General features: G+C 40.5%; 9 protein-coding genes and 1 non-coding gene across 10 annotated transcripts; 7 read left to right on the top strand and 3 right to left on the bottom strand.

Annotated features, from left to right (window-relative positions):
- Nucleotides 1-1219: 1219 nt before the first annotated feature.
- On the top strand, nucleotides 1220-2911 carry SRP68 (signal recognition particle subunit; the record flags this gene model as incomplete). Its single annotated transcript, XM_043191439.1, has 1 exon — nucleotides 1220-2911. One exon carries the CDS (start codon nucleotides 1220-1222, stop codon nucleotides 2909-2911), a length of 1692 nt encoding a protein of 563 aa, XP_043049082.1.
- Nucleotides 2912-3100: 189 nt separating this feature from the next.
- Nucleotides 3101-4153, top strand: HUT1 (Hut1p; the record flags this gene model as incomplete). Its single annotated transcript, XM_043191438.1, has 1 exon — nucleotides 3101-4153. One exon carries the CDS (start codon nucleotides 3101-3103, stop codon nucleotides 4151-4153), a length of 1053 nt encoding a protein of 350 aa, XP_043049081.1.
- Nucleotides 4154-6140: 1987 nt separating this feature from the next.
- On the top strand, nucleotides 6141-7790 carry RPD31 (histone deacetylase; the record flags this gene model as incomplete). The annotated part of the gene is made up of 1 exon (XM_043191437.1): nucleotides 6141-7790. The coding sequence occupies one exon, from the start codon at nucleotides 6141-6143 to the stop codon at nucleotides 7788-7790; it is 1650 nt and encodes a 549-aa protein (XP_043049080.1).
- Nucleotides 7791-8439: 649 nt separating this feature from the next.
- On the top strand, nucleotides 8440-9708 carry POS5 (NADH kinase; the record flags this gene model as incomplete). The annotated part of the gene is made up of 1 exon (XM_043191436.1): nucleotides 8440-9708. One exon carries the CDS (start codon nucleotides 8440-8442, stop codon nucleotides 9706-9708), a length of 1269 nt encoding a protein of 422 aa, XP_043049079.1.
- Nucleotides 9709-11845: 2137 nt separating this feature from the next.
- SSN6 (transcription regulator) lies at nucleotides 11846-14972 on the top strand (the record flags this gene model as incomplete). Its single annotated transcript, XM_043191435.1, has 2 exons — nucleotides 11846-11851; nucleotides 12384-14972. The coding sequence occupies 2 exons, from the start codon at nucleotides 11846-11848 to the stop codon at nucleotides 14970-14972; spliced, it is 2595 nt and encodes an 864-aa protein (XP_043049078.1).
- Nucleotides 14973-15104: 132 nt separating this feature from the next.
- Nucleotides 15105-17120, bottom strand: KQ657_000598 (uncharacterized protein; the record flags this gene model as incomplete). The annotated part of the gene is made up of 1 exon (XM_043191434.1): nucleotides 15105-17120. One exon carries the CDS (start codon nucleotides 17118-17120, stop codon nucleotides 15105-15107), a length of 2016 nt encoding a protein of 671 aa, XP_043049077.1.
- A 211-nt stretch (nucleotides 17121-17331) lies between these two features.
- Nucleotides 17332-17979, bottom strand: YSA1 (ADP-ribose diphosphatase; the record flags this gene model as incomplete). The annotated part of the gene is made up of 1 exon (XM_043191433.1): nucleotides 17332-17979. The coding sequence occupies one exon, from the start codon at nucleotides 17977-17979 to the stop codon at nucleotides 17332-17334; it is 648 nt and encodes a 215-aa protein (XP_043049076.1).
- Nucleotides 17980-18310: 331 nt separating this feature from the next.
- Nucleotides 18311-18625, top strand: SUS1 (uncharacterized protein; the record flags this gene model as incomplete). The annotated part of the gene is made up of 1 exon (XM_043191432.1): nucleotides 18311-18625. The coding sequence occupies one exon, from the start codon at nucleotides 18311-18313 to the stop codon at nucleotides 18623-18625; it is 315 nt and encodes a 104-aa protein (XP_043049075.1).
- Nucleotides 18626-18971: 346 nt separating this feature from the next.
- On the top strand, nucleotides 18972-20015 carry URA4 (dihydroorotase; the record flags this gene model as incomplete). The annotated part of the gene is made up of 1 exon (XM_043191431.1): nucleotides 18972-20015. The coding sequence occupies one exon, from the start codon at nucleotides 18972-18974 to the stop codon at nucleotides 20013-20015; it is 1044 nt and encodes a 347-aa protein (XP_043049074.1).
- Nucleotides 20016-20115: 100 nt separating this feature from the next.
- KQ657_000594 lies at nucleotides 20116-20186 on the bottom strand. Its single transcript has one exon. It is a non-coding gene; the product is annotated as a tRNA-Gly (tRNA).
- Nucleotides 20187-20817: the final 631 nt, after the last annotated feature.

Below are 20817 nucleotides of genomic sequence, written 5' to 3'. Positions count from 1 at the left end.
TAGATCGAGGCATATTACCTAAATAAAACCTGCTAATTTGCTTGTCAGTCGAAGGTTGAATCAATATACAAATTTAAACAAACTCCTAGTAAACAAACGCATAGGCAGTGGTCAACACCTTGGGAACATTCGCCCAAAGGGCTAACGATTAATTATAATTCAATTTTTCTTATCATCAGAGTCTTTTTCCACAATATCAATCGAGTTTAACAAATCAAGGGAATTAAAATCCAAACAAGAACGGTAACCATAATAAAAGGAGTTTATTAAAATCGAAGAAAGCCTATAAAAAAAGTCATAAGAATCAACTCCCATAGATTCCACGATTCCAAAAATTGAATTCTTATCGTTAAATACGTCATTCAATGATACCACCAAACAAAGACAAACGAGAAGAGTTTTCAAACTCTAACAATGAGCGATAGTTGTCCTCATTGTTCATCCAATTCAACAAGCCGAGAATAAACAAGTAGAGTATTCCTATGAATGTCTAGACGACATTCCTCCAAGACTTTGTATAGGCCCTGGTTTTTACCATGGCAATCAACCGGTATATCGCGTCTAATAGTGTCAACCCATTCTTCAATTCTCTTCTCCTCTGTGACTTCAGTAATATTTGAAATCATTCCAAAAAGCTGAGTGCTTGTTCTTGTATTTACAAGACAAATCTGCTTCCCTCATCACGTTCAATAATGATGTAAATTGTCCAAGGGAATCGAAATTTCCAATCAACCAAACAGAAGTAATGAAATAAGTCTGAATACCTGCGAGAATTATTGGTAAAGACTTTGAAACGAGTTCATCAGTAATTAATTCGTATCTCATATCTATGGGGTCTGCAGGTATAATCTTGAGATTTCATTTTTAGTTTTATTATATACAAAGTACTTGCTTGTGCCTTGTAACGTAACAAAATATATCTGTAAATAATGGTTGATATGTTCCAAAGAGACTTGGCGATATTCTTTGTGATGATTGAGCTGAAAATTTTATATAGTTATCAGGTCTTTTTCCAGTCTAATGTAACTCTTTGAGGGTCTAGTAGCTGTTATAAATTATGGACTTTAACTGTTGCAATTTGCAGCCTACTCAAATGCTCTAATGTCGCACAAGATTAATGTCGCACAAGATTAATGTCGCGGAAAAAATCTAGTTTTGATGTTGAAGAAATTCTTCACTACTACGTCAAGGTGTGTATGACCACAGATCAATATCAACTATGGAACTGCCGCTCAACCGTGCTATAGGCTCTCGGATGAGGGCCGATCTTGAAAGTGCAGACGATTATCGCAGACACAGAAAAAGAGTTGGCAGAGAATTGTTAGCGTTGAAGAAAGAGTTACTGTTAGTAACAAAAGACACAAGAAACTTTCTGAGCCATGATAAGACCAAGAACGTTACCAAGGAAGACTTTGATAGGGACGAAAGATACGGTACGGTTTTCCTCTTGATGGCGGAAAGAGATTATTTGTATGCCATGGAAATCAGAGCTAAGCTTGAAGTTGCCAATGCAGGAGCTTCCTCGTATATGAAGTTGATGAGAACCAGACTTAAGAGAGCCATTTGTAACTTCAAGAGAATCTTAGATATCTTTGGTAGTTTATCTGATTTGAAGAAACTTGAATACTACATTTACGGGGCTCTGTTACAGGGACTCTACGCCATTATTAGAAAGCATTGGTCTGTTGCAATTAATCTGTACTCAATTGCCAGATGTTGTCTAGATCTTTTACTTGATAACTTGAGTGAATCTGCTGACGCTTTTGATTCAACCATTTTAACAGATTTACTTGAAAATACGGTGATTCCTTCAACCAAATTTGCTGTTATCCAAGAAGGGTTGAAGTCTGCTCTGGTGGATTTAACTGCCTTGTCTCGGGAAAGATGCCACGATAACTTGGTTCCCTATTTGGTTCCTGCAATAGAAATAATTGATGAAAATTATACAGGTTTCACCTCCTATGTTGAAGTTGACTTAACACGGTCCGTAAATTGGAGAGGACATGAAGCTGTGCTTTATAATGACGAATTGGCAAGGAAAATCATGACCATTAAAGAAATGTCACACGATGATATGGATCAAGTAAGTGATGCTTGGTCAACTGCTCTTGACTTATTTACTAGTAGTGAAAGTCAAGACGACGATGACATTGAGAAGGTTCAAAATAATGCGATTGTTAAGACATACATCAACTACAATCAATTGTTTGCAAGATTAAAGAACACAAATAATCTTTTGAATGATTATTCCGATACTTTCACCAATGGCTCGGGCCTTAGGCAAGCTAAATGTACTTTCCAAATCAAGGTTCTTTCAGATATGATAGCCATTGTTGAACAAGTGAAGGAATTACCAGGTGTTTACAACGATGAAGAATTGTATGCTTCATTAGAGCTGTTGGTGAAGTATTTCAGTGCCAAAAAGTTACTGTTCCACGGTCAATACTTTGAAGTTAGACGAGAATTCAAAAAGGCATTGAAGCTCTACAATTTAATTAACAAACAGCTTGACCTCAAAGCTGATAATCTCAAAGCTATCGATTCGCTACCATATCCCGTTGTTTCTGAGTCCACTTTCAAAGCTTTCATTGCTAGAATGCAACAAAAACTTCATGATACTCACATTGGTGCATATTTACAACACGAAGCAGAACCGCCAGTGAAGACAACAATCGTGGAGAACATCAACAGTTACTCTGATAACAGAGATTCTTTTGATTTCATCTCCTTGCGTCCTATATTGAGCAAGCCTGTGTTATTTGATATTGCGTTCAACTACATTAATTATTCTCAAACCGGAACCAAATCTGCCATTGTTACACCCAAAGCTACCAATGAAGCTTCTGTTGCCGATGATGAGAAAAAACGTGGTGGAAGTAGTTTTTTCGGTATTTTCGGAGGTAGAAATTGATTTTGAATGTATATACTAATTTAATGAGCCATAGTTTGAATGTATGACCCGCTCTACCTTCCTAAAACAGTAAGTATGTTCCGCGCTTTGAAAAATATGGAAAACCGTGTCACCTTTATGGATTGCTGTTAAACTCTTACTCTTACTATTAGCATTACCGTTAGTCGTGTTTTCGTGTTTGCCTCCACCATGACTCGGAAACATGGAGGCTCTGCTTTATTATTGGTAGGCTGTGTTATTGGTCTTTACGCGTCGTTTGTGTCGTGGTCTGTTCTTCAAGAGCGAATCAATACCATACCATATGGAGTTGATGAATATGGTAAACCAATCTTCTTTAACGCTTCATTAGTGGTTAACGCGGCCCAGGCCTTGTTTGCAGCCTTAATAGGACTGCTCTATTCCTTAGTAGCTTATCAACGCAACCCCTTTGATGTGTTCACCAAGAATGATGGACAAACTGGGAATAAGTTGCTACGATACTTTTGTTTGGTGGCCCTAACATCTTCAATTTCATCTCCTATTGGCTATCAACTGATGAAACACGTTGATTACTTGGTTTACTTGTTGGCAAAGTCTTGCAAGTTAATTCCGGTGATGATAGTCCACACTGCACTCTATCGCACTAGATTTCTGTTGGAGAAACATGTGGTTGCGCTTATGGTGACTGCTGGAGTTGCTGTATTTACATTGGCACATTCAAAGAAGAAGCAAGCCTTGTCAGTTGATGATAATGATCCCATTTTAGGAGTGTTTTTGTTGGCAGTATCGATGATCTTGGATGGACTCATGAATTCCACTCAAGATCAGATCTTCAAATTACAACGTACCACTAAACTTGAAGCCAAAGTCACGGGTGCTACATTGATGACAGTGCTGAACTTATTAGTATTTGTTCTTACTGCTGGCTATACCATTCTTTTCAATTTTAACCAGATCAAGTATACGGTTGGGTTCATCCACCGATACCCAGAAGTACTTTTGAACGTCGTATCATTTGCGGCGTTAGGAGCAGTGGGTCAAGTATTTGTATTTATAATTCTTGAGAAGTTTGATTCGCTCGTGTTAGTTACAGCCACAGTTACTCGGAAGATGATCAGCATGATTTTAAGTGTGGTGTTGTTTGGCCACTACTTAAACATGAGACAATGGATTGGTGTTGCTCTTGTGTTTGGAGGAATTGGATATGAAGCTTTGCTGAAGATATTATCCACTAAAAGCACGACTAAAATGAAGAAGTCGTAATAGAATTGTACCTAAGGATTACTTATAGAGTTAGAAGTTAATTTCAGTATATTATTCACGTGATTCTTATTGGTAGAAAGGACCATTTCCGAGGGTCCAACCGAGAAACTTCGTGATATATACTTTAACCCCATAATAATATTAATTGAAACCCTCAAGACAAAATAAGACAAGAAATGTCATTATTGATGATCAGATCAGCTAAGTATACGGCTGTTGTTTATGTATACAGTCTGTAGTTGTTGTTGTTGTACCTTCTTAGCATCCTTTATATAAAGAGATCCGGTTTACCACTTCCACCTATTCAAGAACACTACAAGGAAAGGTTACAGCATATATCTAAACCTCACTTAGCTTGACTATTATCCCAAATAGCTTACTTCCTTTTCTAATTCCCTGGTAGGGACCACTTTTGGGGTACTTTTATCTCTTACATAAAGTAAAAATGCTTGTTTGCTTACGTAAGCCATCCATCTTTCGCGTTGTTTAAGCAATCATCACCGCCATTTCAAACACCTATATGCCACTCTTCTATCCATGCTAATTCAACACCCTCACTTGATAGCAAAGCATATCATGGCGGAGACGGACATATTGAGCACGATACTGTCATTATTTCCTAAAGTTCTCACCACTTTGTTATTTGCATGGGCCATTTCCGCCTACCATATCACCATACTTTACCTCGGCTTAACTCCGTTCTGGTTTTGGTTTACGGAGCTAACAGGTTGGGGAGTTTGTCTCCTAGGCATATATACATATTTTAAGATTATTTGGGTTGGTCCAGGATCTCCGTTAGACCATCCAGAACTCCGATATCATACCCGGAAAGCAGGTCTAGGCTCTGGTTCCGAGGTATCAAACCCAGAAGAAGAGTCACTTTTACCACATACAGAGGACGTAGTTGCTGTGTCAAATCAATGTGATCATCCAGCTCCAGCTATTCCTTTACCTCAATCTGAACAACCCTCATCACAAGGGATTTGTTCCCTCAAATCAAACAGTGGTGTGTCAGTAGACCCCATAGAGCCTCCTCCAACACACATCATGGAACAGCATCCCTTGCATAGACGAGGGCACCGAGGTCTCAACCTGTGTCTCAAATGTCAGGTGTGGAAACCAGATAGAGCGCATCATTGCTCCAGTTGTCGACGGTGCATTCTCCGAATGGACCATCACTGTCCATGGTTTGCCTGTTGCATTGGTTTCCATAATCATAAATATTTTGTTCAATATCTTTATTATGTCACTGCCTTCAGTTTCATATGCTTTGTGGTAAGCTTCTACAATTTATATTTATTCTTGTGGCAGGAACAACTGTATGCCAACGAAGAATTTCTTTCTATCAATAGTGTGATGTTGTTTGTTGTGTCCATAGCGTTTACTCTAGCCGTTGCTACTTTTGCGATATTTCTGACTTATCTTGTGTTGAAGAACGTTACCACCATTGAGTTCCAAAGTGATGATGGGGCCAGAAGAAGCTTTGAATACGATTCTCTGGGTAAACGCAAGAAATTGGGAAATATATACAATCTAGGATGGCGAGAGAATTGGCGTCAGGTGATGGGCGATTCTTGGAGTCAATGGTTGTTACCAATTAATGCCACTTCAACTCAATTGGTTCCTAAAAGCTATAATAACGGAATTAATTTTGAAATAGACCCCATCACTTATGAGAATTGGTGTCGCAACGTCTTTTTGCAGGACCGCTTAGATGACCAGCTACAGAGCTACAGGAATAAGTTGATACTGAACCGTCAACAGGGTGATGATGGAGCCGTCTCTCCAGTTACTATGGGAAATGATATGGTATAGTTTCTCAAGTGCGGGTAACCCACTTGGGATAATTAGTTAATGAAAAAATGTAATCAACACAAAAATTAGTAGTGACTTTTATCACTTGACACACTAAGAGTTTTTATAAGGACGGGGGTTTCCTTAAGTGGATAAGTTTAGATTAGATAAGATAAGATATTAGAAGTTCAATATGTATGTGCAGTTACCTTTTGACGATCTTAAAGTGGATCCCACGCAAAAGAAACGAGTAGCTTATTTCTACGATGCAGACGTTGGTAACTACGCTTATGGGGCAGGACACCCAATGAAACCTCACCGTATAAGAATGGCACACTCCTTGATTATGAACTATGGATTGTACAAGAAGATGGAGATTTACCGGGCCAAACCTGCCACCAAACAAGAAATGTGTCAATTTCATACCGATGAATACATTGATTTTTTAAGTAGAGTGACCCCGGATAATTTGGAGATGTTTGCTAAGGAACAAATAAAATTCAATGTTGGTGATGATTGCCCTGTTTTCGATGGGTTATTTGAGTACTGTGGAATTAGTGGAGGTGGTTCAATGGAAGGTGCTGCGAGATTGAACAGAGGGAAATGTGATGTTGCTATTAATTATGCTGGTGGATTACATCATGCAAAGAAATCAGAAGCTTCTGGGTTTTGTTATTTGAATGATATTGTATTGGGTATTATTGAATTGTTACGGTACCATCCAAGAGTTCTCTATGTTGATATTGATGTTCATCATGGTGATGGTGTTGAGGAAGCCTTCTATACCACTGACAGAGTTATGACATGTTCTTTCCATAAATATGGGGAGTTCTTCCCCGGAACCGGTGAATTGAGAGATATCGGTGTAGGAAAGGGGAAACATCACGCAGTTAATATTCCCTTGAGAGATGGTATCGATGATGCTACTTATAAATCCATTTTTGAACCCGTTGTACAAAAAATCATGGATTGGTATCAACCGAGTGCGGTGGTGTTGCAATGTGGTGGAGATTCATTAAGTGGAGATCGTTTGGGATGTTTCAATTTGTCTATGAAAGGCCATGCTAATTGTGTTAACTTTGTGAAACTGTTTGGCATTCCCATGATGGTTGTTGGTGGTGGAGGGTACACTATGAGAAACGTTAGTAGAACATGGACTTATGAAAGTGGACTATTAAACAATGTGTTGTTACCTCTGGAGTTGCCTTATAATGAGTACTATGAATATTACGGACCTGATTATAAATTGGATGTCAGGCCTTCAAATATGTACAATTATAATTCTCCGGAGTTTTTAAACAAAATATTGACTAATATCGTTGCAAACTTGGAGAATACAAAACATGCACCTTCGGTACAAATGAATTACGTTCCCAATGATCCTGAAGACGAAGGTGATGTTGAAGAAGACACCAAAGAAGCTATTGACACCAAAGGTGGATCTCAACAAGCCAGAGACGAAACTATTGAAGGTCCTAATGAGTTTTTCGATGATGATGAAAAGGACCCTGGAGAGAAGAATATTCATATGGAAAATGGAATAAATGGCAATGGAACTGCAAATAGTACAACAGCCCCATCAACTCCAGAACCCTCCACAATTATTCCAGAAACTGAGTCAAAGCCAGAAATTGAAGCCACCGAAGCCGTACCAGTTCCTGCAGCAGCCAATACTGCATCCTCAGAAATAGCAGCAGAAGCAGCAGAAGCACCCACTACTACAGCCCTGGCTTCCACCGCCGTGGAAAACGGAAATAATCATGATGGGGGAGTGGAGTTAACAGACGAAGAAATCCGTGAGCTCGATGCCTTAAATGAGGCTGACGTGGAAATGGAGTCATAGATAAATAATTAAAATATATATACGCTTACTTAATTGTTTTGTTTGTTTGTATGTAAAAGTTAACGTTAATCATGGACTAAAATCCGCTCGGACTTTAGGGAAAATACATCCGCACACCCCATTTAGGAAGGTCTCCTCTGGCCCCTGCCTGTTCGGGAACATGATCTCCCCACGTCAGAAAAATTGAGTCATCCTCTCAATTGTCGACCTTGCTGTTTCTTCCTTAGCAGAAGGATATTCAGAGCCACAGTACATGACTAAACACCTCCCTTAGACAGAGAGCGCTACTTTACATTCGAGTTTCCATTTAGGCAAGGTTCAAACAGAAGTTCAAACAGGAGTTCAAACAGGTGCTCACCCTAGGCAAGGCTAAAACACAGTACAATAGTAATTGCGTTCATCCATGAAGATACATCCGCCAAAGGCTTTAATGCGAGCCAGGTTAATAGGACACCATCTTCGGCCTCGCCTGCTTATTCGGAGTCATCATTCTCAATTTAAAATCCATCTGGTGGAATCGCTTCCCAGTTCTACAACCCCAGAATATGTGGCTCTTCCTCATCTGAAGCTCCACCTGCTCATATGGACTCGAGCATTGCAAAACATCTATGTGGCGAAAAAGCCTCTGAATGATAGCGTCACGCTGGCTATGCGTCAATTCATTGAATATGTGACTGATCGATATCCCAGTGTTAACATTGTGGTTAACGAGGACGTGGCTCAGGAGTTGATTGATTCACCAAACATAAACAGTCGCGTGGCAGCAAAGGGTAGTACGATTGATGAACAAGAGGAAATTGCCGATAATAGACCCGAAACAGGGTCTGGTGACGTTGTTGTAGATAAGTTCACAGCTTTGGGAACCTCACATAACTTGATCCCGATATACACAGGTTCACAACAGGAGATTGTTAATAAAACAGATTTAATTGTTACTTTGGGAGGTGACGGGACAATTCTCAGGGCTGTATCTATGTTTTCAGGTAGTTCCGTTCCACCGATTCTCCTGTTTGCCTTGGGAACCTTGGGGTTCCTTTTACCCTTTGATTTCAAGACTTTCGAAGATAGTTTTGCAGCTGTTTATCAAAGCAGAGCCAAAGTGTTACATCGGACTCGTCTAGAGTGTCATATTATTCGGAAACAACCTCTGAGTGCCGCTTTGGAAAAATCCGATATCGATAGCATTAGAAAGCAAGAAGAACATGAAATTAATGATGATGTCCATGGAGATCCCAAAATCCAAGTTATAAGAGCCATGAATGATATTTCTCTTCATCGTGGAGGACAACCCAATTTATGCGCTTTGGAAATTTATATTGATAACGAATTCCTAACCACAACCACTGCAGATGGTGTCATCTTTGCTACTCCTACTGGTTCAACAGCATATTCACTTAGTGCAGGTGGTTCGATCACTCATCCTTTGGTTCCATGTATTTTGCTAACTCCCATTTGTCCTCGGAGTTTACTGTTTAGACCATTGCTTTTACCACTGACGTCACATGTGATGATAAAATTCTCCGAACGGAATAGAAATGTGGGCGTACGTTTAAACATCGATGGGATCCCACAGAATGACTTGCGTCCTGGTGACCAAATCCATGTTGTGAGTGAAAATGGAACTATCTTCATCAAAGGTGAACATGAACCACCTAAACTGTTTTTGGAGAAGAGTGAGTTTGATCACGTGATCGAACCCGGCGGAAAAGGTGCAGTCCGCAATGCTCGTGGTTCACCTGTAGATGACTCCGAAAAGACGTCTGGTACCTCTTCGTCTCTTAAGAGCAACACTAATAAACCCAGTAAGGGAATTTGGTGTGTGGCCCGGTCACAGAATGATTGGACTAAAGATATTAATGAATTGTTAGGCTTTAATTCTTCGTTCAGGGCTTCGGCTAAAGGCGCTTCCGAAAAATGAAGTGATTAATGAACAATTATCCATTTTACATATTGTGAATAAATACATACTGTACTATTATATCATTTAATCCTTGGGGTATAGCGAGTATCACGTGACTCTTATATGCAACTCTTACCTTGATTCATCTAACAAGTTATTTCTACTCCCTCTCTTAAATGGATCTGGTATGGTTTTTGTGTATTTCTTAGAGGACGTTCTGCATACACTCGCCACCTTTGTTAAATGAATTTGAAGCCAGATGAAATTTACCAATAAATGGATCTCCAAAACAAACCTTTTGCGTAAAGGATGCTATATCAATAACCCAATACTTGACTATTGCACTCTAAATAGGGTTCGTTAGTTATCTCCGAATAAAACATTTATGTCTTTCATGTACACTTGTTTCTTTGCATACCCCGAAACTTCCTTATAATCTGTCGAAAAATTAACCCCTATTACCATTATTGTATTGTCCAAGTTAAAGTACAAAATGTAACACCTAAATTAGCAACCCCCTCGCATACACTCTTCAGATTGTTGAAGAGAATCTTTGAATGCCAGGTAATCGCCGACCATATTTCCGAACTGACACCATTCATGTGTATACAATATTTCCCAAAAGGGAACCTTATACTCCCTAATCTTTGGCACTGAACAGTCCTCATTCGAATATCTTTGTGGATTACTATTGGCTACAATTCCATAGATGTTCAAACTAGAATGTGGCGCTTGAAAGTTGTTAAGTTGATGGTGTTGGATTCTTTTATACATTAGCATAAGCCCACATAAGTTCCACGCATATGACACATAAAAAATACCATTGGTGAACCACCAGGATCAACCATATGTGATACATACTTCTAATGTAACTATGGCATAGTATCGTCTACGACTGATACGCTGCTAAACTAATGATAGCCAAACTTCAGTTCGCGAAACTTGATATTTTGAAAGGGCCTTTCAATTTATTCTTATCCAGATTCCCCATTGGTTCTCGGGCACTGCTGTCAATTATTGGCTGAGAAACCCCTGGTGGTAATTTTTGTGTTACTGAGTGGGAAACGCGTGGATGATCTCTTCCCGATATTGTGGCATAATGCTTGAATAAGTGCCGAACGAACAATAAACAATAGCAACTAACTAAGCAAGACTCCAGTCTGCCCTGCAATGTTCCTTATTTGCTTGGGCAAAAAGAAACCGTAGGGTTGTAAAATATGCTGATGAAAAATGGTCTAGGCTGTAATCCCCACCATGACTAAGAGTTTGAATCACTCCATCACAGAAGAAGAAAGTTTTAAAGCAACATTTTAGTATGACCGTTTAAATCGATTATAGAGATGGTTGCATTTGTATGTCAAAATTAGCTTCCCTGCTATTTAAAGATGTCGGTCAAGATACAGCATATCAATGCGTAAGTGCATATATGTATATATGTATCTTAATGTATTCTTATCGATTTTTCCACATGTATTGTAAAGGAGGGATTTTACGAGGAGCAGACCCAATGCTTCGGCAGTTTCTATTCCAGTTTTGTATTGCGCGCTTGTTTCTCTAAGTTGGTCATAGAGACAATCCTTTTGTGGTGTACAGTATATGGCATTTGTAAACTTTAGAATCTTATCAAACATTGGCATATCTAAATAATTGAAGCTAAAAACTGAACCACCCGACCCGCGCACGACCTTACCTTTTCTTAGTTTTATGACCTCTTGCAATGGTACACTGGTGATGGTCAGAAGCATGGTGCAGATATACGACGAGCAAAATAACACATGTATACTAAGATGCCAAAAAAGATTGCTAGAAAATATAATAAAGAAAATATTAATCCACACACTATAGTATTCGCTCTTTAGTAGACCATAACAAATGAACAGATTAACTTAAGTGTACGCAAAATATAAGTAGTGTTACATCATTGTAGTTTTAATCTCCACACCCCTACACCACGGCTGAGCTTGGAAACGGAATATATATATACGTGAAGAAGTTGGCCAAACACTAGGACGAGCAATCCCGGAGGCGGAGGTATACCCACTCAGCGAGCAGGATTACACTGCAGTACATTACATATTCTTCAGAATGTTCATCAGCATATTCTTCAGCATACTTTTTTTTCTAAATAGAATCTTTTTAGGGTCATTGCTTAATAATGCGAGTATGGTCGCTTGACTACCTGTACAGTAGAGTCATATATTCAGCGGTACCAATAACAGCGTTGAAGTCATACAAGCACCTGTCTTAGCAGGTATACAATTGAGTCAGGCTGACAGAACGTATCATAGCACGGCACAGCATAGCATAGCATTACAGAAGCTACCTTTCCGTAGCAGAGTAGTAACAGCTTACATCAGACACTGACTACTTTTTGTCGGTTTATTCTGGTAGTTACAGCTAAATTGCGGGTGACTGATATCAGAACGGTATAGACAATTTTATTTTTTTTTCTAATTTTACATTACTTTATTGCATTGCATTATATTTTATTTTTTATTTTATTTTGTTTAATTTTTTTTTTCGTTGACGGTTCAAAAAATTACCGTTCGCACAAAAATATTCCCTGCGCTATAATGTTGAAACACCAACACCATCATCATCTACATCATCTACCACAACTACAACAGCAACAGCACCCAATCGTACTACTGGACCTGGCATCCGTACAAAAGCTTCTGTCGAATTCCATTCAGGCCCAGCCCCAATCACCACAGTTCCTCCCTCAGAAACAACAACTACAACAATCACAACTGGAGCCGCTGTCCCAACCCCCAGCTTCGCAGCAACAGCTACCAGTTCATAGTCCAGTTGTAGCAGCACACATGGCTCAAACACAAGCAGTATCACACGCCCAGGCTCAAGCCCAGGCCCAAGCTCAAGCGCAGGCTCAGGCTCAGGCTCAGGCTCAGGCTCAAGCTCAAGCTCAAGCTCAAGCTCAGGCACAAGCACAGGCACAAGCACAAGCACAGGCACAGGCACAGGCACAGGCACAAGCACAAGCACAGGCGCAAGCACAAGCACAAGCTCAGGCGATGTATGCAAATGAACCAGCGGCTATATTGGCCGAAACAACAGCAGCCACATGGTTAGCCATTGGGTCACTTGCTGAGTCACTTGGAGATTTAGAAAAGGCACTCACCTCCTATGATGCTGCCTTAAGACATTGTCCCAACAACCCCGAGATCTTGACCAAATTAGCCAACATTTACCGTTCCAAAGATGTATTCTTCAAGGCTGCCGAGTTCTACGAACAAGCATTAAACTTTAACCCTGAAAACGGTGAAACGTGGGGGCTCTTGGGCCACTGCTATTTAATGTTGGACGACTTGCAAAGAGCATATGCTGCGTACCAAAGTGCGTTGTACTATTTGGAGAACCCCAACTCGCCCAAATTATGGCATGGAATTGGGATTTTGTATGATCGTTATGGTTCATTGGAATACGCCGAAGAAGCGTTTGTCAGAGTGTTACGATTAGATCCACAGTTTGAAAAGTCGAATGAGATTTACTTTCGTTTGGGGATCATCTACGGCCATCAAGGCAAATTGCAATCGGCGCTCGAATGTTTCCAATATATTCTCAATAATCCTCCTCATCCTTTGACTCAACCCGATGTTTGGTTCCAGATTGGGTCGGTTTTTGAGCAAATGAAAGACTGGGCCGGTGCCAAAGCGGCCTACGAGAAAGTGTTACAGGTGAATCCTCAACACGCCAAAGTATTACAACAATTGGGTTGTCTTTATCTGCAAGCCGAAGACACAGAGACCGCTGTTACCTCTGCCTCCAATGGTGGCGGTAGCGCTCAGAATGGGTCTGCTAACGGTTCTACATCGGCTAAGTTCCAACAGGATCTTTCTATGGCGTTGAAGTATCTTACTCAATCGTTAGAAATCGACCAAAGTGATGCGCATACGTGGTACTATTTAGGTCGGGTTCATATGATCAGAGGAGACTTTAATGCGGCGTATGAGGCCTTCCAACACGCGGTGAACCGTGACTCCCGGAACCCAACCTTCTGGTGTTCGATTGGTGTTCTCTATTATCAGATTGCCCAATACCGTGACGCTTTAGATGCGTATACCAGGGCCATCAGATTGAACCCTTACATCTCTGAAGTTTGGTATGATCTCGGAACCCTTTATGAAACGTGTAACAATCAAATCAGCGATGCCTTAGATGCGTATCGTCAAGCAGAACGATTGGATCCAGACAACCTTCATATTAAAGCAAGGTTGGAAGAGTTGATCAAATACCAACAAGAAGGTCAAACCCATGCTCCTCAACCCCCACCAGTCAACCAACAACCTCGAATGCCTCAAGGAATGGTGTTGGAACAGCAACAGCAACCTCCACAGCACCCCTCTCAACAACCTCCTCAACCTCCTCAACAGCCTCCATCAACAGCAGCTCATGTTCCAGTGCCACCTGCACCCATCCAAGCCTTGGCTCCTCATCCTCCGGGAACCCAACAGCCACCACCACCTCAGTTATCGTTACAGCAACCAGGTAGTACTCAACCACAACAATTCCAATCTCAGATTCCTCCTCCAACCATTGCTCACCAACAAATCCCCCCACTTATCCAATCACAATCACTGTCACAAGCTTCGCCACCTCCTCCACCAACTACTTCCAACCAATTGCAACCTGCTGAGAAGTTGGCCTCCATCCAAAGTGGAGGGCCACCACCACCACCAAATCAACTTCCTCAACCCTCTCAACAGTTGCCTCAGATCAAAAAAGAGAACGGACTTGTCAATAACAATGCTCTACCTTCAATACAACACTCTCCGGTCAATGGGAAACGGGAATTAGAAGAGAAGGCCGATGATAAAGTTGCTAAGAAGCCCAATGTTGCCGGTACTCCGGTTCAGGCCTCGAAACCCGCACCTCCGACAACGGCACCGCAACTTAATATGTCACCCAAGGGAGGATTGGACTCACTTATGAATGCAGCTGCAGCCGTAGCTGAACAAGAAGCCATGAGAAGAAAATCAGAAGAAATTGCAAAGATTGTTCCTGTTTCGGCGGCCACAACAACATCCACCTCTGTGCCGACCCCACCATCTACAACCCATAAATCGGAAAACTCGCCTACTCCAACTCCGGCTCCGGCCCCAAAGCAGGCTCAAGCACAAGCTCCGGTACAGACACAAGCTCCACCAGCTCCAGCTCAACCACCAGCACAAGCTAATACCGAGGAGAATGGCACCACGGCAATAGATGTGGTTGAACCACCTTTACGGAAAGTCACAGTGGATGAAGATTATGATGATGAGTAGACAAAGATGTCTTTATTACTTTTTTTTACAAGTATTATTACTGTGTGACGTTGGTTACACTTGTTACTTCTTGCTTTAGTATTTTTAATTGTAGTTATATTTTCTTTATATAAAAAAAATATAAAATAATTATCAACATCTTGGGAACAGCCCCGGGAGCCCATGAGCTTCAGTAACGGCACTGTTGACAGCACCGCCACGTTTGGGGGAGGTAGAACTGTTGGGGGTTGTCTTGTTCCAGGTAACGATTTGAACGTCGTTGATTTGATTGGACACTTTATATGCTTGGTACAAATTAGTCAAGTCCTTTATCCCCACCACCAAACACAAGCCAATGATATTGCTTAGCAAAAGTAAGTTAGCTCTGGGGACCCCCATGAGTTCCTCGTGGAATTTGGTGGTCAACACCAGATAAGTTAATCGACCAATGTATGACGACACAAAGGGCCAAGCCATGGTTATTATGCTCTTGACAATCAGTGACTGGGAACTCATGGTGGCAGAATAGTCTTTGGCAAGAATGGCTAGAGTCTCGTAATACCAATATTTCAAACGAAGTACATTGTATTTGTAAAACAGCCGTAATCGGTACGCAATGCCATTACTGCCATTACCAAGATAAGTGTCCATTTCAATACGACCCATTTGCAGAGCTATTAGTTCGAGGGTTTGGGCATTCTTGAACTTATTGTAGATATCACGAGGAACTGTCTTTAGCGTTAGACGGAAATGAAATCTATTGACCGCCAACCGGAACCACAAATCATAGATCCACCGAAGTGGCATCAAAGTTCCCAAAATATAATCGGGATCTCTAAGGAAAACATTCTTCCAGAACAGCCATGACGCTAACGATCTCGTCGACCGACTTGAAAGTAGTCTGCCTAACTTATGAGACCCCCAAGAGCTTAAATATGTGGAGATCAACAACTCCGTACCGATCCTAGACAAGTTATCTCTCCATTCCCCTTTAGAGAACAAGCATTCCAAGAGGGAGGAACCTCTCATGCGGTACATTATGATGGGCAAGGCCGGGATTCTGTTGAAACTAGAAGGGTCCACTGTCCCTTCTATAACGGCATCTTGTAGGTTATCAATGTTGTCAGTAATAGCATTGAAAGTATGGGATACAGTCAGCAGCAGCAGCAGCAGCAGCGGCAGTTGGTTGATCCCATTGGCCATTCGATACAAATATTGGGCACCCTGCAGTATTAAACCCATGATATTATCATCACCATCAGAAGGAGGAGGAGGAGTTCTGGAAACAACTTTAAACGGTTTCCTCATGAATAACAGTAATAAAATAGGACTGGGTACAATGCTTCGCATAGTATTAATACCCACTGCTGTTAATCCAAGATATCCTGTCAGTATAATCCCGGTGATAGCCGAAAAGATCCCCAACGTTACCCCACCATATTGGACTAACCGTACCGCCACCGATTTGACCGACTCCCGAAAGGCTATGGTTTGAGAACGGTCCATTTGGAACACTATCGCTTGCTTGCATTGAGGACAAGGAACAAACACCAACGCAACGGTTTTATTTTTACATTTCTCCGGATCATGATTCTGGTCTTGGAACTCAGCTATGACATTCGTCAAATGGGTATCGTTATTGTTATAGTTATCGCTATCATGTGGTGTGACGTTGTTTGTTTCAAAGGGGAGATCTTGTTGCGACAAAAGGTTGGCGCTCTCAGGCAACTCCATAAACCCATTGGACGAAGTGATTCCTGGTATTCCTATGGATATTTCAGCTACTCCGGAAACCATTCCTCCGAGGAGACCTTCTGGGAGGGAAAACGTTAAGAAACTATTTCTGGCTGGTGCATTTTCAGCCACCAAGTCTTCAGTATCGGTGATGTTACCAGCATCATCATTATTATCACCAGAATTATCTTCATTATTACTGTTATGACCTTGTCTAGCTTTCCTAATGGCAACGTCGTGAATGCACCGAGCATGGACTACTTTAAGACTCTCATAAGGAATAGAATTGAACCATTCCATAAGACACTTTTTGTGGGCCATGATAGAACATGTGGAACATGGATGGAACAAATCCTGGGAGTCTTTGATTGTTCCAAATGGAGGAATCTCCGTACGCCCGCCTAAACAAAAGCTACAAATATCTTCCGATTCCATAGTGTAGTAGCGCTAGTCTCTAGTTAGGAGTATAAAAGAGAGTTTATATTATGGTTTATCATCCAGCGGTTCAACCCCGGATTTTGAGCCGAACACGACCAAGTAGATGGGGGTCTCGAGATACCTTCTACGTGCACTCAAGTGGATTACTACGCTACACCATAAAATGATAGCATTCTATATTATACTGTATACTGCAGTATGGACTTGATTAGCTCATCAGCAACCCCATGGCAAAATGGTGTAATCTGGCATCAATTGTACAGCCTTCTTTATCCATTATCAGATCTAACTCTTGCAATATGGTAGGAATAGATACGCAGAAGGTTTCAATGAATTCACCTTCTTGTAAGTCGGCTGAAGGATTCTTATTGGCTGGATCAGTCAAATCAACATGAACAAAGGCTAATCTCATATTAGCATTAGTCAATCCAGGATCACTGTACATAACTCTCAGTTGTCTTATAAATGTTCCTACATACCCAGTTTCCTCTTTGAGTTCTCTTACAGCAGTGGTGGCCACTGTTTCACCAGGATCTAAAAGTCCAGCAGGAAGTTCAATTACAACTTTACCCACTGGGGGACGGAATTGTTTGGTTAAAACCAATTGATCCGGTTGTCCGGGAGCTTTAAGAATGGTAACAATTGCAACCCCATCAACAACTTCTTCTGCTTCATTTCCCGGTTCTAACTGAGGTTCTCCTCTTGTAGTACGAATAGCCATTTCCCAAGTTCTTTCAGCCCCTTTAGGATCAACATATTCCAATTTGCGCAATTGGATCCATTTACCCGAATCCAATGGACCAATTCCAGTGACTTTCGATTTGTAAGGAGATTCAGCAGCACTTTTTATCGTCATGGCAAATGTTCTGAGTAATGGTTTGGATCTGATGATGGAACTGTATAGAGGACAACACGATTTACTTGTAGAAACAAGTGTATGCATTATCTAAGGGGAAGGTAACATTTTGGTGATGTTGAAAATTACTTTGAAGATGGAAGAAAGTCCGCCCCGTACATTTGTTGGTTTTGTGTAACATGTTCCCAACAGGGAAATGAACATCATCAGATCAATTTCCAATACGAATGAATGAACTCTGTGACCAAGAAGGCTCGTTTTTAGTCTTAAATCCAGACGATCTGTGAGTTTGCAAGCAGTGTCTGATTATCTTTAGATTGGTTACATTGCTATGACTCAGCTGCAGGATGAACTAGACCAAATCAAAGCTAAGATCCAACATCATTTGGTGACATCAGGTAACTACGAAATCATCAATAAACAATTGAAACTTCAGTTATATGAATCTGGATGGTTTGACCAAGTGAGTCTGTTGGCACGTAAAGAATTGGATCAACACCAAGAGGGGAAAGACGGTAGAACGGTGTTATCATTTGATCAATTGTTTGAACTGTTGAAACCCAAGGCAGAAGATTTGGTACCAAAAGAGGTGAAAAATGATATGTTGAATAGGATCAAGGATTATCTTGAGGAAGTGATCGAATAAGATTAGATAGTATTATGAAGAGCATACACTGTTGCATATCCTATTTATAGCACGGCAATGATGGGAAGAATATCTCTAAGAATACCTTTTAGGGTAAGCTACTGTAGTACTATGATTAATGAACTACAGTGTAGAGGAATGCATCTAGTTATACCGAATAAATGTTGCTATCAGAGCTCATGAATCAGCTGAAAGTATGTAAGTCCATATGATCGAAATAGTCGTGCCATTACCGAATATATATACTTTTCTAAAGTATACCGAATTACAAAAAGTTTTCCACTATTAATACCTTAAATCATTAACTATTATGATGACTCAATATGACCTCGGTATAACATGCGACATGCATGTCCATCTTCGTGATGGTAAAATGATGGACTTGGTTACTCCTACTGTCAAGCAAGGTGGTGTTTCTGTTTGTTACGTGATGCCCAATTTGGTCCCACCAATTACCACTATTGAACAAGTAATTGAATATAAAAAGCAATTGGAATCTCTTAGTCCTTCAACTACGTTCTTGATGAGCTTCTATTTGAGTAAGGATTTGTCTCCGGAACTTGTGGCTCAAGCTGCTGATAAGAAAGCAATCACCGGTATCAAATGTTATCCTGCTGGTGTGACAACCAATAGCAGTGCAGGCGTTGATCCTAATGATTTTACCCCCTTTTATCCTATTTTTGAGGTAATGCAACTGAAAGGTTTGGTATTGAATTTACACGGAGAGAAACCTCCAAGTGATAATGATGACATTCATGTTTTAAATGCAGAGATTAAGTTCTTACCTGCTTTAATTAAGTTACATAAAGATTTCCCTAAGTTGAAGATCATCTTGGAGCATTGCACCACCAAAGAAGCCATTCAAACTATTAGAGATATCAATAAGGGTAAATCATCATCTGAAGACATTACCGTGGGCGCTACAATCACCGCCCATCACTTATGGTTAATCATTGATAATTGGGCTGGGAACCCAATTAACTTTTGTAAACCAGTAGCTAAATTACCTCAAGACAGATCTGCATTGGTGGAAGCAGCTACCAGTGGACAACCATGGTTTTTCTTTGGAAGTGATAGTGCTCCTCACCCCATTGAAACGAAATCAAGACATGAAGGGTGTTGTGCCGGAGTTTATACCCAACTGCATGCCATTGCTTATGTTGCTGAAGTTTTTGACAAGCATGGGAAATTGGAGAACTTGAAGAAGTTTGTTAGCACAAATCCTTTAGCATTTTACCAAGTTGTGGATGAGCAAATTAAATCCAAAGATACAGTGAAGCTTGTGAAGAATGTTAATGAGATTCCAAAGGTATTAGGTAATAGTGGAGAAATTAATGTGGTACCATTCAAAGCAGGACAATCTTTAAATTGGAGTGTCGAATGGAATTAAATAGTAAATAATAAAGATATAAATTAGCCATAAGCTTTGTAGTAGTGGAAGTTGTAGTCCGTCTGTAGCCACTTTCATTTAAGTATTCAGTGAAAAAATATGCGCAAACCCGGAATCGAACCGGGGGCCCAACGATGGCAACGTTGGATTTTACCACTAAACCATTTGCGCATCTTTATAACAAAAATGTTCAGCATGTATATACATTATTACCTTGCACACAATACCTTGCAGAAAATTGCATGTGATAATAAATGTTAAACTTCATAGCCAACATATTATACTCAACATCTTTAAATCTCTCGTTTGTGGTGCTACATTTGAGTTAATTTTGCCGATGTAAAGTCTAATTGTTTACCACATGTAGTATTTATTCTTATATTCATGTTAAAGCCGTCACAAGCGACATTTAAATTCAATACTAACATCATCTTCACCGTAATTAATAATTCAACGTGTGGTTAACGCACATGTGACAAATAATGTCAAAACGTCTTGACAGGCGACAGCCGCGTAACCGAAGGCATCTGGAATTGAAATTAATCCCCACGTTTATCTTACGGCAGCAAGCAGAAGCCACTTTAAGTCTTAGTACACGTGGGTAGAGTGATTCAATGTACCAAGTCTCAAACGTGACAAAAAATGCGAACAAGTTGAAACCACTACCAGTGGATGTAGAATACACTTAAAGTTACTGTCGGATTTGGTAGTAGCATGTAATGGCTACTTGACACCATGTTGAAGCAGACTTGTGGTTAATGCCAAGAAGATCAGGATTTTTCACTTATTAATTGGGACAATA

This window comes from Scheffersomyces spartinae (assembly GCF_019049425.1).
Source record: "Scheffersomyces spartinae strain ARV_011 chromosome Unknown scaffold_11, whole genome shotgun sequence".
NCBI classification, from domain to species: domain Eukaryota; kingdom Fungi; phylum Ascomycota; class Pichiomycetes; order Serinales; family Debaryomycetaceae; genus Lizanozyma; species Lizanozyma spartinae.
The sequence above is the reverse complement of the archived record's forward strand: the minus strand, read 5'-3'. Positions and strand labels throughout refer to the sequence as shown.